The 18,902-nt window shown below is 45.0% G+C and overlaps 1 protein-coding gene across 1 annotated transcript; it reads right to left on the bottom strand.

Annotated features, from left to right (window-relative positions):
- Positions 1-399: 399 nt before the first annotated feature.
- Positions 400-2,439, bottom strand: LOC142492072 (uncharacterized). The gene is made up of 2 exons (XM_075594791.1): positions 2,269-2,439; positions 400-1,905 (listed from the first exon to the last, which is right to left on the bottom strand). Exons 1-2 carry the CDS (start codon positions 2,363-2,365, stop codon positions 854-856), a joined length of 1,149 nt encoding a protein of 382 aa, XP_075450906.1. The 5' UTR covers positions 2,366-2,439; the 3' UTR covers positions 400-853.
- Positions 2,440-18,902: the final 16,463 nt, after the last annotated feature.

The raw sequence follows: 18,902 nt of genomic DNA, 5'->3' as shown, positions 1-18,902 counted from the left end.
AACATTAGGCCTGTATTATTAAAATAGTGTTTTCACAAGGAAGCATGAAGTGTATTAGTTTGTGTATACCAGTTTATATAGTACTATATATATATATATATATATATATATATATATATATATATATATATATACACACATATACATATATATATACACACATATACATATATATATATACACACATATACATATATATATACACACATATACATATATATATATACACACATATACATATATATATACACACATATACATATATATATACACACATATACATATATATATACACACATATACATATATATATACACACTCACACACTCACACTCACACTCACTCAGTGTGTGTGTGTGTGTGTGTGTGTGTATATATATATTATTATACATTCTGAGATGTTATAGAAACGAACACACAACTGATTAAAGGACAAAATTACAATGGCCAAGCAAGGCAAAGGTAAGTAATAATTTACACATAATCCTGCTGTACACGTACAAGAAAGATGTTTGCACTTACTTAGGTGTTTTAATAATTGCATGTGACTAATATGCATATGCAATTCTTACATCAATTAACACACCCAAATGCAATGTTTTGCTGCAAAGTCAATGGCAGCTTCTCTAAACTTAGCAACTGGCTCCTGGTGGACCATTACTGAACAGACGATTACAACATAAATATTTATAACACAATTAATTATGAGTGTTAACATTTCCAAAACTTCACGTGTACAAGAACATAGTTGAAAGTTTGGAAACAACACAGTCTTCAGCATACATACAATAGTAATTAGATAATCTGAAGTCAACAAAACAAGGCCAAAGACATATTTTCTGAATTATAACATTTATTTTTTTTGTTCCTTTTGCGAGCGAGTAACAGGCCTGCTTGTTGTCTCTTGAATTTTCCTTTTTCTTTTGCCACCAACTTTAGGCACAACAGAGCCACTTTGAGTGGCCTCTGGCACTTCACGGGCAGGGCTTGTGGCCAGTGACTGTTCACCTACGGGGCTTGTGGCCAGTGACTCACCTACAGGGCTTGTGGCCAGTGACTCACCTACAGGGCTTTTGGGCAGTGATTCACCTACAGGGCTTTTGGGCAGCGATTCACCTACAGGGCTTTTGGGCAGCGATTCACCTACAGGGCTTTTGGGCAGCGACTCACCTACAGGGCTTTTGGGCAGCGATTCACCTACAGGGCTTTTGGGCAGCGACTCACCTACAGGGCTTTTGGGTAGTGACTGTTCACGGACAGGGCTTGTGCCCAGTGACACATGTGAGCAAGTTGGTAGACACTGCACAAGTGATGGTTGGTCTGTTTCATGTGTGTCTTGTTTTGTTTTTGTCGCCTCCTTTGTAGGTGTCTGCTGCTGAATTTGTACAGATGGCAGCGGTAGGATGTCATCAGGAACCTGCACAGCAATGTCTGCTACTTGACCGGTAACATTTGGGCCTGGTGAATGAATATCAGATGAATGTGGTGAAAACTGACCTGCATGAACAGATCCTGGCTGGGAGGTGTTGAATTGTGGTACATTAGTCATTCTCCAGTAATTAGCTTGTGTTTGCTGAACAACTAATGCTTCGAATGAGGTGTTGATTTTTTGCAACTGTTTAGGCACTTCAATGAAGACTCTGTGGAGATGTGCCAATTGTGATACTGTTTCTTCCTGCAGTCCAATCATCCTTTCCAGCACTGTCATCATGTCTGAATGGCGACGATTTTCTGCGTCCACTATTTTTCCCTCTGAAGCTACAATTGCATCGTATGTGGAAGTTGATGGACGATTTGGCGGTACAACAGTTTCTATTGGCACCTCTTCATGGTCACATGATTGTATTTCAGTCTCTTCTGTGGCGTCATCCTCATCATACTCATCATCCTCATCACCATGATGTTCTAAAAAGAAATGTACACATTATTAAATGGCATGTTAATGTATGCTGTGTTACTATGTAATTGTACTGTGTCCTAAGTAACACCTAACATGTTAGCATACGTTTTATAACCTCATTAAAAACTACCTTGACTTACGAATAATGTTTGGACTCAGTATGAAATATGAATGAATGAAAAGTTGCTCTAAACTCAGAAGTCCTACATGATAATTAACATCACTAACACAATACATGTTGCCTTACACTTAATTTTCACTGACACTAAGTAATCCTATTTAAAGAAGATGTGCAAAACAAATAATGCACATGACAACATAACATATAGAAGAGCACATATTATATGGCCAGCAAATGATACACTCACCTTCTAGTAGTGTTGAGCTGGCTGACCCAGGTGAAGACACTTGTTCCATCTCAGGTGACACATGTCCTCCAGGGGCAACTATATATAACAATAACATAAGTTTTACATTTACATGTGTAAATATTGAACAAACACTTATTGTATGTTCTGTATTTATGATTAACTAACAACATCAGTTCCTTAACCGAAAATGTGTGTGAAAGTGAACATAAATAGTTGTAATAACACTGTACATGCCTGTGTACTTAGAATTTTTGAGTTCCCTAACATACAACATACTATGTTTCTGCAGTAATGCGTGAGGATAAATAGATTAAATGAGTACATAAAAATCATATGTTGTGTAGTGATATCAGTATCATAATGTACATAACTATCATGAGATGACCATTCACAATGGTTATCATGAAGGTGGTCATATTGCAAAAAGTGTTGTTTTTGGTAGAGGATATGTGTGGTACATTAATCGAAGATGTGGCACACCTGAATGTGGCTGTGACTCAACAAGACAACACATGCAGTGTGTGATAATGTGTCTTTCATAGTAGTTCAACTATAGATATGAGTGAACTAATGTGTGACGTACGCTTTGATAAGTAATGAGTTGTTGGGGCATTTAGTAGCTAGAGTTAAGCTTTCAAATGAGTGTGATTAACTTCAGTTGTGCTATTCAGGTTGTAAGAAAGGTATTCCCTTCCCCAAAAAGCCTAATCAGCCACACCTTTCAATGACTTGAAACAGGTGCAAATGGTGTGAACTAAGTTGACCGTGAAATGAGGCTGTAATTAGTGTGTGTGCTGAACCCCACCCCCTCTGTTGAAGTGTATGCTGTGATGAGATATTAATTGCAGCTGCTTTAACACAATGGTAGATGAGCTAAGTAGTCATCTGCAGTGTTTAAGTTATGAAAACAATGACATAACATATGATACGTGTGCCTCATTATGCTGTCTGTATATGACATAAAGCAAAAATGGACCTTTTCATAAGCAACTATAGATGTGTTAGTGCCAGTGATGTTTGTAGGCCGTTACATGCAATTTCTTTGATGCATGCTTAAAATAGGCAGTAATGTCATGTTTGTCGGAGTAAAATCAATAAAATACACAATAATATGATACATATTTCTGTTCTGTACCTGTAGCTACTAATAATTTCTGATTAACATGTGTTACACATGTGTACTACCCTGTTGTTCCCCATCTTCGCCCACCATCAATTGCTTCCACTGCAGCTATGCATTTTGGGAATTCACATGTAAATGAGCACGCAATGGCACGTGCTATATTAGTTACTGCTTTTAGTAGGACTACTACATATATGTCTATTTTGAGATATATATATACAGAATCAGACATATACATATATAGATGCAGGTATGCTTATATTGTGAAGACAGTATAAAAAGCAGTGTAAATATGCAAAATAACTGTAAGCAACGACACGCCTAGTACAGTAATATTTATCACCTGCTGGAAATTGTGACGGATAAATTCCAATGTCACGGTCACCAGCCAAGCCTTCCACGACGACGGTAAGTAATTTTGGCCGAAGCAGCTCCTCCAATGGAGTCAATATGAGACGTTGTGGTGTGGGCCCACCTCCAGTGCCAGTAGCATGCACGCGTTGGTCTTGTATTTTCTTTTTCAATTTGGACCTAATATCATCAAATCTTTTCCGACAATGATACTTGTCCCTGACACTATTCCCACAGGCATTGACACCAATGACTATTGTGTCCCACATTTCTTTTTTGCTTGCTGCACTTGTCCGCCCTTGAAAAACATATAAAAGATATGAGGTAAATTAATAATAATATAAGCACCAGTTTCCTACACTGCTAGCTGTTCCAAGAGATAGCAAACATGCTGTTTTATGTGTAATATGTGCAGCACATGAGCATTCACTACTAAACCTATACATGTAAGCAAGGTTGCATTCATATTGTATGCAGTTCTGGCAAATTGACCGCCTGTGTTTATTTGTCCTTGTAAGGCATGATAAAAAGCTGTGTTTCCACACTAATGAACATAGAAAGATATTGTGTACCCATATTTGCATATGAACAAAACTCAGATGACCTAGGATCACATGTATTTGAATAATAAATGTAAAGTTACACTTACCTACTAAATGTCCATAGAGACTGTCATAGTGCTCCAGAATGCCAGTGACAAGAGCCCTATTTTCCTGGTCATTGAAGCGAGGATTACGTGGCTTCTCCACACGTTTTTTCCGAGCAGGTTTAGGGTCAGAGCTTGGCTTGGCTTCCAATGGAAGAGCCTCCAAAAGCTGGCCACCAGCAAGCACGCCACCACCAGACACCCCATCAGCAACTGCGCCACCAGCAGCACTCCCAGCACCAGCACTCCCACTCCTAGCACCAGCACTCCCACTCCTAGCACCAGCACTCCCACTCCTAGCACCAGCACTCACACTCCTAGCACCAGCACTCACACTCCTAGCACCAGCACTCCCAGCACCAGCACTCCCACTCACAGCAACAGCACTCCCACTCCCAACAACAGCACTCCCACTCCCAACAACAGCACTCCCACTCCCAGCAACACCACTCGCAGCACCAGCACTCCCACTCCCAACAACAGCACTCCCACTCCCAGCAACACCACTCGCAGCACCAGCACTCCCACTCCCAACAACAGCACTCCCACTCCCAGCAACACCACTCGGTGCACCAGCAACATCACTCCCCTGAACAGAACGTTCACTCCGACGCGTACTCGCACGAGTAGCACTCCCACTCCCACCAGCATCACTCTTCCCACGCTTTGCGGGCATACTTCCAGCACTCACAAAAAACAGACAAGAAATGTACAGGCAATCACACGACCCACTTCCACATATAAAACAAGACAAAGATGTAAACAAAACAACAAAGGACAAAGCTCACCCAATACACAACAAGTCTCTCAGTCAATATGCAAATCTTCAATCGTCCAGCTCTGTGCGTCTCTCTCTCTCTCACTCCCAACAACACAGAGAATGATTAGCAGTACACGTTGCCTTTAAATATGGCGCGCAATCAAAAACATGCTTGTTTCGCCTGATTCAGCAAGATTTGTGATTGTGCAACCTAACAGCACCCCGCCACGCACGCCGATACACCTGTGTGTGATCGGCTCATCATCGTGAGAGTGGGCGGATTTGTTTTCTGGTTGATTTTGAATGTATTCGGCACTTACTGCATACGGAGAGGGAAAAACGCCAATAACATGACTAATCGATAAGCTTGCCGATTTCACATAATCGTCGCTTACTGCATGAGGCCCAAAGTCTTATCTGTTTCCAGGATTGCTGCCTTTTCTCCGAATTATCAGCATCCAGGTTTAGAAGTCTTATTTGTGAGCTCCAGAGATCTGTGTTCTCTTGGTCAGTCTCTCCTGGGAGACTCAAGAACCTCGGCTCTGTTTCCTTGTTCAGCTCACTCGTGAGCTAAGGAGTCTCTCTTCCTGTCTCAAAAGACAGGCATATCTAAGCAGTCTAATCAGGCAGGTGGTGTTTGTTAATTGACTACCAGCAGTTAACCACCACACTGCTGGATTAGAGGCACATTACCTGAACAGGGATAACTCCCCTGTTACACTCTCCCATTTAACATTTGGGTTGCACATTAATACCCTGACATCCAAAACCTTTGCCAAACTAGGTGTACTTTATAGGAACATAAAAAACAGAAATGGGACACAAAGGGAGAAACAACAAACCCAATTAGTATAGTACAATATAATTTATATGTCAAATAAGGAACATACAGTATAACACTCACAAAATGATTTCTTGTTGCTTATTCTTTACTGACTAAGATGTTAGGTCAATTAAGATTGATGTATTTACCTATTTTTGTATGGAGGCATTAGTTCCTCTACATTAAGACATTCACTTTTTTCTAGATGAAGATATTCACTTCTTGGATTAAGATATTTTCACACACATTTTCACACACACTTTGTTATATGAAGACATTCTCTGTATTCAATTGCTTGATATATTGGGTGAGAATAGATTATATTATATTAAATTAAGATGTTCACTTATTTTTTATTATGACGACATTCTCTGTATTTCACTGCTCTATATATTAAATGATGATCCATTGTATTGTGGAGATTTGTATACAGAATGATATACATCATAAAGGCATTCAAGCACTTTGTTATATATCCTGCAATGATCTTTTTAAAAGGTGTACATATTCTTTCATACATCCAAATACTGTTGTTGGTTCTAATTGAGTACTCATTGATAAATAATTACAATGTACATTTTTGGGTCTAATATATAATGACCACCAATTTGTATTATTATTAATGTATTTTATTGTTAATTGATAGTATATAAATTGTTTAAAATTATTTTTTAAATATTATTATGTGTATGTTTTTTAGTTGTTTTTTATATGTTCGAGTTTATGTTATGTACTGTCAATTTGTTTTATGGTTTTATGATCAGTAGATAGTGATACAATTGGGTATGCTAATTGGAAGGCATATACTTAATTATCCGGTTGTGATCCCTATTGGTTGAGGTATTATCCAGCCTAGGTATTTAAACAATACCTGGGGATCACATTACCAAATCCCTGATGAAGTGTCAATCCAACACGAAACGCGTAGTGGTGAGGTCAGACGCAGTAATGTGACGCCCGTGACGACAGACATCCGGAAGCTGCTATCCAAGCATAAAACGAGGACGCCGACGGAAATTTGGATCTAGCTACTATACACCATCTTTTTAGCTGGACTTTTCTCTTTAAAACCTGAGGACTATCATATCGCGGGGTTCTGGATAACGGAGCACAAACCTCAGTGGACATGCGGATATCAGGATCATTTTAATCCACCTCTTTTTATGTGAGTGTTATATGTTCCATATTTTACATATAAATGATATTGTACTATACTAATTGGGTTTGTTGTTTCTCACTTTGCGCCCCATTTTAGTTTTTTATGTGTCTGGATTTGCCCTGCTGATCACGGGAGATTGGGAGCAGCAACGAGCATCAATTTAACTCAGAATCCTCCCTAAGTCTGCTGGTCAGAAAGCGCATCGCACAGTAGATGCTAATGCCAATTATAGACTATGGGGACATAGTATATGGCACGGCACCCCAAACCCATCTTAGCAAACTTGACACCCTCTACAAATCAATATGCCGTTTTGTCCTCCAATGCAACTACAACACACGACTGCAAAATGCTCAAAGAACTAGATTGGTCATCACTTGAGTCTAGGCGCAAAGTTCATCTTTCCTGTTTTGCCTTCAAATACTTTCTGGGCAAGCTACCCGTCTATCTGAACAAGCTCTTCACCCCTACCACATGCAGCACTTATCATCTAAGATCTGACACCAAAAGACTATACATGGTCCCAAGGTTCAACAGAGCATCTGGCCGCTCCTCCTTGTTACGCCGATGCTCGCCACAAACCGGGACCGGACCGCGGGGCTGAGGTGGGGTTATATAATCACCGACCTTAGTGCGCAGACTGATCCGGAGTGCGCCGTTCGTAGTCGTACATCGCAGGGTCAGGATTGGAGAAGGCAGCATCGTCGTTATTGAAGCCAAAGTCGGAGTAGGAGAAGACAGGACAATTGATGGCCGAAGCAGGGTCAGGATAGAAGAAATCCGGGTGGTCGTAGTCGTAGCAAGGAATCGTCAACAGGCAGACAGGAGTTCCCCGCTTCAGCTTAGGAGCGTGAGCGCGGGAGTGGCCTCTGCGCGAGGAGCGGCCTCGGCCCATGACGCCGGTCTCAGCAGGGGGAGACAGCACGCTGGCCGAGGTACACCGCAGGGCAGCGTCGGGGAAACCAACGCTTCAGCGCAGAAGTCCAAGACAGGCCACTGCATGTAGATAGCAGCAGGCCGCAGGAAATTAGGGGTAGCGACTGCTAGGAGTGAATGCAGCAGGTACCAGTGCTGGCTAACACGCTTCAGCACAGGAGACAGGAACAGGCCTCTGGATACTCAGGAACTAGGAAGGTTAGAACACTAGGAGAGAGGCCTGGACGGTTTGTGGCAGAGACGGTAACGTCCAAGGTAGGAGTTATGCTCGGCACTGGTTCAGTGCCAACGCCCAGGATATAAAGGGCGGAGATCCAATCACAGTAGGAGGGTGTGTGAGTATTCCTCCAATGATGGAGCACAGGGCAGAAGCTGCAATGAGAGGCAGCACATGTGCCATTGATTGCCAGAGGAAGCTTGCAACTGCATAGGTCTGCAAGGCTATAGTCAAAGCCAGTAGTGGATTCCTTACACTCCTTCTCTTACCGTGCACCCCAAAACTGGAACAACCTACCAGAGACTCTCATATCCACCACCAGTTTAAGTTCTTTCAAATCTAAGGCTGTCTCACATTTTAATCTGGTCTGTAACTGTTTCATACGCCCATAATATATATTTTCTTTAACTGTGCATGCAATGTCTTGTATATAATGTATACCGTTCATTTATGTAACTGTATTTGTAACCATGTATTATTTGTCATATTAACTATGCCCATGACATACTCCTTCCTCCGTGCACCCCAAAACTGGGACAGTTTACCAGATACTCTCACAGCCGCCTCCAGTCTAAATTATTTCAAAACTAAAGCTGTCTCACATTTTAATCTGGTCTGTAACAGTTACGTACGCCTATAACATATATTATCTCTTACTGTGCATGCAATGTCCTGTATATAATGTATAACCTTGCTCACTTGATATAACTGTGTATTTGTAACCATGTATCTGTTGTTGGAGTGACCGGAATCGTGTGAAGAGTGTGGTCCAGCGAGGTGTTAAAGAACAAGATTCAGTTGAGCTGAGGAAGTTAGCTAGGCACCTTATTTTATGTACATAATTATATCTAGAAGTTTCTTCATACAGTGGAACGGGCACTTCATGCACTGAGGAGGTGGCCTAAAGAGAGCTTTGTCGAAAAATCTATGGCCATCAAGAGGACTATCCCTCCTACATTACATTATATTACATTATAACTCACTAAACCCACTAATATACAGCGGAAATATATAGCTCAAACAGTGTAGTACTGTAAGGAATCCGCTCCTGGGTTTTGCTAAAACCTTTTCCTTACAGAACTATGCAGCTTCTAGACAACTCCCCCTTGTTTCTGCAATCAGCATCACCTGCTCCTGCAATTAGACTGCAGCCTGCTTCTTGTTGCCTCCTATGTAGCTCTGCCTAATTGGCTGCCTGTTCTATTTAACTCCTGCCCCTCCCACCAGGAAGTTGCTGAACATAGACTTTCTCAAGTAACTGTGCTTGCCACAGCACCTCTATTTGGCCTGCCTTGGCCTTCTTGCCATAGCTCCTGGTTTCTGGCAGACTCTGCCGCGCTGAAGCGGTTACACTGAAGCCCTCTGTGTTTCTTGTCCTGTCTGCAGTTCCAGTTCCCAGTGACATTCCAGTGGCCTTCACCACTCTCAGTTGCACCCGGCTAGGGAGAGCTGTTCCGTGCTGAAGCACTGGATCCTCTGTGCTTTCCCTTTTGCAATCTTACTGCTTCCAGTGGCCTCCACCACTCTCAGCTGTACCCGACTAGGGGGTGCTGTTCTGTGCTGAAGCACTGGATCCCCAGTTCCTGATTCCTACTCTCCGCGCTGAAGCGGCGCAGTTCCAGTGTCCGTCTCTCTACGCTGAAGCGGTAGTTCCAGTTCCTGCTTTCTACGCTGTAGCGGTAGTTCCAGTTCCTACATTCCACGCTGAAGCGACCTGAACCTTGTTTTCCTGATGATGACCTTTGCTCGTGACCGCGACCTCCGCTCCTGTGCCGCCTGCCCTGACCCTGGCTTGTCTACCGATTAAACTGCCTTCTCCAGTCCTGACCTGGCTACATTTGACCACGGATTTAGCAACTCGGATCCGGCTTCGTGGTCTAAGGTAGGTGTATATCTATCCCCACCTCAGCCCCGCGGTCCGGTCCAGGTTTGTGGTGAGCATAACCGTTACAAGTACTAACAGTCTATCCTACCTCCTCGAGACTCAACCAACACCTAACTGGTAAAATCAACAAATGCCTTCTATTTCTACAGTTGTCTTATACTGGCCTGGCTGTCTGCTGATTTTGTGGAACAAACACCAGGATCACCTACCAGCCTGGCTCACCCAATATACAATAAAGTTTGAACATTTTGATTAAATGCGACGGACATTACAATCAAATATCTCAGCCATTTCAAACATCTGTCATTCATCATCTGTGACCTACTCCCTGCTATCAACTACATTTCCCAACTATCTCCCTGTTGCGTACTGTCTGCCCAACATCTGAGAAGCATATTGTCATCCTCACAGCAGAAGCAGCAAGTTTCATTCTACCACTGACTCACCATAGAAGTTTAATTCTACCATTTGACCCACAAGTAAAAGTGCCAGCATCTTGACCAAACACCAACAAAAAGTGCCTCGCTCCACTGAAAACCACCAGAACTACTAGGACTCCATCGTCCCCCACCTGGCTCAACACAGCCCCCACACCAAAGTCTGAGGCATCAGTCTGAATAAGAAAACGCTTGGTATAGTCTGGGGTAGCCAGGATGGGGGCCTCAGCAAGCGCAGTTTTCAGGGCCTGGAAAGCAGTTTCACAGGCAGGAGACCAGGTAATAAGCACAGGCAGTTGCTTCTTAGTCAGATCAGTCAGGGGTTTGGCCACGGCGCTGTACTGTGGGACAAACTTCCTATAGTACCCTGCGGTGCCCAAAAATGCCATGACCTGTTTCTTGGTTTTTGGAACAGGCCACTCAACTATGGCTGCTACCTTGGCTGGCTCTGGTTTAAGATGCCCTCCACCCACCCTGTGCCCTAAGTACAGGACTTCTGCCATCCCTACCATACACTTAGTGGGTTTTAAGGTAAGCCCAGCCTCCCTGATCCTATCCAGCACCGCAGCTACATGTCCTATGTGGGATTCCCAGGAATTACTAAAGACAGCAATGTCATCTAAGTAAGCCCTGGCATAGCTCTGCATCCCTTCCAGTAACCTATTGACCAGGCGTTGGAAGGTAGCCGGGGCATTCTTCATCCCAAATGGCATCACTAAGAACTCGTAGAGGCCACTTGGAGTGATGAATGCTGACTTCTCCCTAGCCTCCAGGGTCAGGGGAATCTGCCAATAGCCTTTGCTCAGATCCATGGTGGTCAGATACTTTGCCCCTGCGAGTTCATCTAGTAACTCATCCATGCGGGGCATGGGGTAAGCATCTGACACCGTCCCAGCGTTGAGCAACCGGTAGTCCACACAAAACCTGGTGGTTTTGTCCTTCTTAGGCACTAGAACTACTGGACTTGCCCAAGGGCTCTGGGACGGAGTAATTACCCCTAGGGTCAGCATCTCCTCAATCTCTCTCTCCATACTTGTCTTGACCTCTGCTGACACTCTATAAGCGTGCTTATGCAGAGGCTGCAGGTCCCCTGTGTGTACTGGGTGTTTGGTGAGATGTGTGGTCCCTGGCATGTCAGTGAAGAGGGCGCTATACTGAGCTAGCATGTCCCTGGCTTCTCCCTTCTGCCTAGCACTCAACTGTGCCCCGATCTCTACCTGCTCAACAGTGTTTCCTTGCTTTGTCTCCCCTAGGAGATCAGGCAGAGCATTGCTCGCCGGATCCTCCAGCAGTGGGCTACAAATGGCCATTACTGCTCCCATACTCGGTGCTCTGTATTCCTTTAACATATTAATGTGATATGTCTTGTGCCTCTCAGGCGCTACCTGTACAACATAGTTGCACTCATTCACCTTTCGGATAACCGGGTACGGTCCCGACCAGGCAGCCATCAGCTTGTTCTCCCGAGTGGGTTTGAGAACAAGCACCTGCTGTCCTGAGATGAATTCTCTGCTACGGGCCTGCAGGTCATACCATTGCTTCTGCTTGGTCTGAGCTGCCCTGAGGTGGTCCTGGGCCACCCCCATAAGCATCTCTAACCGGTCTCTGAGATCTACTACATACTGGATCACTGAAGCATCAGTAGCAGTAGTCTCCCCCTCCCATCCCTCACGGAAGAGGTCCAGAGGTCCACGTACCCTGCGGCCATATAGTAGCTCGAAGGGGGAGAAGCCTGTAGATTCTTGTGGTGCCTCTCGGTATGCAAACAGCAAGTGCTGCAGGTGAATCTCCCAGTCTTTCCCCTCCGCCTCTATAAAGGTCCAAAGCATCTGCTTCATGTCATTGTCAGGGGAAGGGGACAAGGTAAGGGGAAACAGTAAGTCAGCCTGTGGTTGCAACTGATCCTGGCTTACCTCCCCGGGCTCCTCTGTGCCCTCCGCTAACGTTGGTCCCAAAGGCTGGGGGACTGGGGTGGCCACCGCCGGCATTGCCGCGGTCTGGCTCCGGGTAACCGCCGCCACGGCAGCAGGCTGGGGCACACGGTCGTAGGTGCAGGTCATCGGTCCCAGGTCGTTGCCCAAAAGAATTTCAGCATTCAAACCTGGTAAAACCCCCACCTCCCGCACACCCTTGCCCACCCCCCAATCCAAAAAGATGCGGGCCACCTGCAGGAAACGTGGCTCTCCGTCAGCCACAGTGATCTGCATCCCAGGGCCTGGGAGCAATTCCTCTGGCCGGACCATATCAGGTCGGACCAGGGTCACTGCAGCTCCTGAATCAAGCAAGCCGACTGCTGGCCGGTCACCGACTGTGACCGGGGTGAGATGCTTGCTCCGGCTGTCCGTCTGCTGCAGGTCTGCGCTGTGCTGTCCGCCGCTCCTGGCTGTAGGCACCGATGAAACCGGGGTAGGGGTGACATGGGACGTCTCGCTGGGAGTTGTTTCCATTACCGGTCCTGGTTCTTTGGTGGAAGCCACCCGCACGCGGGCTACCGGCTTCGCAGCTGGGGTGCGTTGCCCTCGATAGGGTCCATTGGAACGCAGGGGTTCCGGGCAATCTGGTCTGATGTGACCAGTGCTGTTGCAATTGTAGCACCGGCGCTCATGCCGGAGCTCTCCCACCTTCTGTGACCCGCTGCCCGCAGGCGGCTTTTGGGCCCACTGGGGGGTACTCACAGCTTTCTTGGCCGGCGCCGTTGGGGTTACCGCTTGGGCTGGTACCTTGGCGGTCATCTGGGACCGGCTGACCACATAGTCATCGGCCATCCTCGCCGCCTCGGTGTAGGTCTTGGGCTTTTTATCATACACAAAAGCCCTCACCGCCGGCGGGCACTGCTGCATGAGCTGCTCCTGAAAGATGAGGTCCAGCAGGCGTTGGTAAGTCTTGGCCTCAGAGCCCTCCACCCAGTGTAACCCGTACAAAGCCATGCGGGTCACATAAGTGACATAGGTCTCCTGAGGGTGCCTCTCCTCCAGCCGGAACTTACCCCGGTAAGCTTCAGGGGTAAAACCGTGCTGAAACAGCAAAAGTTCTTTCAGGTGGTCATAGTCATCAGCAAACTCATCTGGAAGCGCCATCAAGGTCTGCTTAGCCAAGCCGGAGAGTAGCGGGTCCAGGCGTGCAACCCTATGCTGGGGAAGCACCCCGTACCGCCGGCACTGCGTTTCAAAGTTCCTTAGAAACATGTCAATCTGATCAGTGCCCTCCACATACTTGGTGAGGCTGTGCTTGTCCAGTTGGAGTCCATCTTTGGGGGGTCGGACCGGGGGGCAATAATCGGGTCTGTTCACTGCCATAGAGATAAACTGTAGCCGCTCCTCCGGTGTCCCTCGGTCTCCCCACGCTGTTATCAGTGCCAGCATTTCAGGGGTAAACGGGCTGGTAGCCGCAGCTATCAGTGCCCCTCCTGCTGCACTTGTCCTGGGAGGTGCACTTGGTTCCTCCCCGGGATCCTGCCGGCCCGGCACTGGGTTCAGTCCCTGATCTCCGGGCGGCTGTAAACGGGCAAGCTGAGCTACTTCCAGGACCTCTGGATGCTCAGCTTCATATGCGGTGACTGCAACAACCATGTCCTCGACCTCCTGGTCCACATATTCCAGTCCATAGGCACGGCACTTGTCTTTTAGCGGATTTCTAGTTCTCAGGTAATAGAGGTTCTCCGCTTCACTCATGGCTCTGAGTTCTGGGTCGCAGCAGTGAGGTGGTGTGACAACTTGCGTTACTTGTTGCACTACTGTGTGTTCAATATTTTTAGTCCCAGGAACTTGCAATTACCATCAAGTTCCCACTGGATCACAGTACCCCGCAGAATACTGTAATCCAGGTCCAGTTCAATCCCGCCAGCTGCCACCAGTTTTATTAATACGCCTGTGACGATAGCTTCCACAGGCTTATTAATATTACACAAAAAATAATTGGGTTTGAACTGAACGAGGCTTAAGATATAATAAATTGTATTTATTCCTTAGAATAAAGGTGAACACAACAGATAATGCAGTAACAAACAAGAAGTACACTTACATTGGGGTTGGGGAATGAGAAGTATGATGTAGCATTTCTCTCAGCAGTCAGGAAATCATTCAGGTGATGTCAGATAACCATATCAGCAAACGAAAACGAATGAAGACTTTGCATGAAGACCAAAAATGAAGACAAAGGATAGATGGGGACCAGCAGGTTATAAACCCTTTGTCCCTCTATCTGTAACATTAAGACCCTGGGATTGGTTTGCAATTATCTCCAGCCAATCTTTGATGGGGGAACACATTTTAGGACAGGCCCCCCTGCTAGCTGGCACATGTGCAGTAGAACTCTGGGATCTCCTTTCTGAGGCCCCACATGTGCAAATGGAATGCCAGGCCAGCTACCCCTCCGGATCTTGGACAAGATAACCTGTGTTGGACAGTGATAAGTGGGACACTTAAAAACTGCTATGGTATGCGCCCCCAACACTCTCACAGAGACAGGGTGATAAAACCTTTTGAACAAAGCTTAAGTTCTAGCCATTGGGACCATATGGCCATCTGTCATCCTGATAGCAAAGGAATTTCTTTGAAGCTTTGTCCATACCTTGAAGACACAGTATTAACGGACTATTAACCCTTGTGCTCCCGAATGGGTTCTAGTGTGTGTGTGCAGAAACTGAGGTACAATAACAGAGGGGCAACAGGAAAATACACATTTACAGGTTATAACAGGGGTGAAATCACATTTCTGGACCTCAGTCCAGTTAACCCCTTGTCTCCCGGGTGGGGTCAGGGGTGGCCTAATGGGGTGCAACCCCTTTAATACCGGGCCACCCCCTTTCTCCCTCTACAATCAACTATAACTATTATTATTAATTAACATGTAACTATAACTATTCTCCCCTCCTGCGCAACCAGTTTAATATAGTGTTCTCATTCTCATACTGTAATTTTTATTTTGGGCTGGGGGTGTTCAAATGAGTCTCATGAATTTAAAGAAGGAACAATTTTATTTGTACAGGATAATCAAGGAAAATGAATAATACAAAAATACAGTAGGTCGTCTCTTCTTCAAAATGTACAATCTTGTCTTTATCTTCTGCATTGCATTCTGTAGTTCTTTTGTCATTGAGAGAGGGGGGGGGGGATTAGGGCAAATTACTGACCCAGTATTCACAAAGTACAATATGTTTGCACATTCTCCCCCCCCCCCTTCCTGTAGTGCTGCAGCTTTGAAAAGAAAAACAATGTCACCAGGATTAGTGCATTAAAGGCAGTGAGTATTTCACAATATTTGACTATAACTACAGTATACTGTATACTGTACAGTATATACTGTAACGCTACAGTAGAACTATAACTATAATAAGTTATGGATTGGATCACTGTGTCTTACCTGCCAGTATTGGGGGGGCAGGGAGGGGGGATTTCCTGCACTTTATCTTCGCCCCGCTCCAGACATGCACATGCAAAACAGAAATAGAAATAAATGATTATACCAATCATTAAAAGCATTAAACAATGAAACAATTTAAAACAATCAACAGGTTTTTTTTATATTAAAAACATTTTTCTATACATTTTGAACTACAGTACAATCAAACAGAAAAGTCGTCCAAAAATTAGCTGGCCTTCCAGGGAAGAGCCCTTGTATGCCTCAAAAGGCCATTGATGGTGTCTCTCACGGTTCTCATAACATGAGTGTTAACATTAAAATAACGCTACATTTCGTCCAAAATTGAGTTCCTTAAATTTGCCGGCAGACCCTTCTTGAATTTATTTCCTTCATAGTTTACATTGTGGGTCCACTCACTGTACATCTCAAAACTGACGTGGTGTTTAAAGATGAACAGGGCATATTTCTGGGCTAGACCAGCACATCCGATCTTGTATTTCTCCCGGATGCACTGGGGCAGTTCTCCCAAGATGAAGTCTGGGAGCATTACAATACTGGGTGCTGGAGGAGGTGTGCTTCTGGCAGTGGGCGAGGGTAGGTGGTCTGGGAGGATGCTTTCCTCCTGTCGTGGCCTTATCGGGGTTGTCATCTCTTGGCGTGGCCTTACCGGGGTTGTCATCTCCTCCACCAGAAGGGCATGCATGTATTCTGCAGGCGGAGGGGGTGAGCGTGGAGGGTTCCGTTGTGTGCTTGGTGTTGGAAGCGTGAAGGTAGAATAAGGCGCCTCCAGGCCACCCTCCTGCTCCTGTGTCGGATATTCAGAGGCAGGGACTCCACGCAAAGAATAGATCCCTGCGATGTTCCTCTCCATCTTATCCATACGCCCATCCATATTGAACACGGTCTCCAAAAGAAGATCAATCTTTTGCACTGTTGAGTTGTCGGGGATTTCGACACAAGTTAAACCATTCAGCATGCGGGCGAACGAGTTGGATCTGGTGCAAGGAGTGCTGTTGACATCTGCGTGGATGGGTGATGTAGCAGATGAACTGTGGGTTCCCAGCAGAGCATCGTAGGGGGTGGGTGCTGGAGCAGATGAGCTGGGGGTTCCCAGCAGAACAGCATAGGGGATGGGTGCTGGAGCAGATGAGCTGGGTGTTCCCAGCAGAGCAGTGTCGTGGATGGGTGCTGGAGCAAGCAAGCTGGGGGTTCCCAGCAGAGCATCGGTGGACAAAGGGTCCTCCTCGATGGGTGCTGGGTCAATTTTGGGCGTCCAAAGTGTTTGATTTGAGTATATGGCAGCCATTTTATTCTTCACATAATAAGGCCCAAGGTTCTTAGCCTTTGGAGTCTTCGGAACGTTTTCTTTATTCTCCATTTGCTTTTGCTTTGGCTTGGAAACAGCTTCCGCCTTTCGCTTTCTCGTGGTCAGCACTGCAGAAGAAAGCAGGTTCCTGCGTCCGTAGAATCGGGGTAGATCCATGGAAGCAGATGGAGGAATGCACAACGCAGTATCTGGACAAGAGCAAGTTCAGATAGAGATCAGTGTGTGAGGCTATGCAATTTGTGTCATCTTTTATACACTGTGTCCCTATTTGAATTTTTTCGCGGGCATGGACACGAACGGCAGGTGTTAAAAGTGGGCATACTATATACTAAACCTGTTGAGCGTGGCTGAGGCCCATTACATTACAGTATAAATACACCATCACTTTTGTTGATTCAATGCACATTAAATATACATTGAATACACACCGAATACACATTCCACTGTGCTTGATTTTTTTTCTAAAAGCAGCGAAGCTGAAGAAAAGGATTTCAAAGGATCTCAGCATGAGAATACAGGATATGTACAAGAAAGGACACAGAATTTTACAGATCCAACGCGGGTTAGTTACTTTGGGTCTCGGTTTAGGAAAAAGCACTGTCAGTTATCATGCCCATGGTAAGGCAAAAAGTGTAAAGCGGAGTCCTACAGTCCCAACAGAGTAAATATTTTTGTTTTCTTTACTGTACAGTAAAAAAAAAATTGTCCTCTATTACTCTAATAACATCTTGTATGCATGTTTTTAATATTTTATCAATTTTTACATTCTTAAAATCACTTACTTTTTATTTCTACTGTATACATGTATGAGGTGGCATAGTCTCATTTTTTGGGGGGGGAGATTATACTATTGAAAACCTTCACTTTTTGCTAGGCTTGGTCTGCTTTGCATACTGGATATGCATGTGGAGATATCTCAGACACACACCCATGTTATTTACAGTATGTACTGCAGTGAACCTTTATTGTAAAACTGTTCAAATGATGTCTTTGAACTACAGTGTATTATCCTGCACACTCGGACTGGCAAAGTTGCACCTTCCCCCTCACAAAGCAAGCAGAAGGACATTCAACAGCTTATCGACACCTCACCCAGAGTGATACAGGACATTCACACATTCTCATTCTTTTTCAGGTTGCATTGCATATGACAAACTATTGCCTGTTATTCAGGTAACACAAGATTAACTTGCAATTATTTTAGAGAATATATGGGGCCTACTGTAACAAATTGTTCTGTTTTCCTTTACACAGTAGGACGACAACACTTCTGGTGGACCAAATCAGTGAAGATACTGATGAGCGGTGCACAGCAAGAGTCATGACTGCTCTAGATAAAACTCACAATATAATAGCATCCGAGACCAGCATCAGGCAGATGAGACGCAAATTGGGATGGAAATATGGACGTGTAAAGTAAGTGTCTTACTGTAACAAAGAGTAACATGCCATTGTCACTTGAAAAAGACCTTCACGGTCGAAACGTTGTGTTGGCTCAATAAATGAGTTTTCATTTGCTAAAATCCGTTGTGCCCTCTGTTCCTTCTTCCAGTTACTGTAACAAAGTACAGTACTGTACTGTATATTGCCTATAGTACTAAATAAA

Source organism: Ascaphus truei, chromosome 4 (assembly GCF_040206685.1).
Source record: "Ascaphus truei isolate aAscTru1 chromosome 4, aAscTru1.hap1, whole genome shotgun sequence".
NCBI classification, from domain to species: Eukaryota; Metazoa; Chordata; class Amphibia; order Anura; family Ascaphidae; genus Ascaphus; species Ascaphus truei.
The sequence above is the reverse complement of the archived record's forward strand: the minus strand, read 5'-3'. Positions and strand labels throughout refer to the sequence as shown.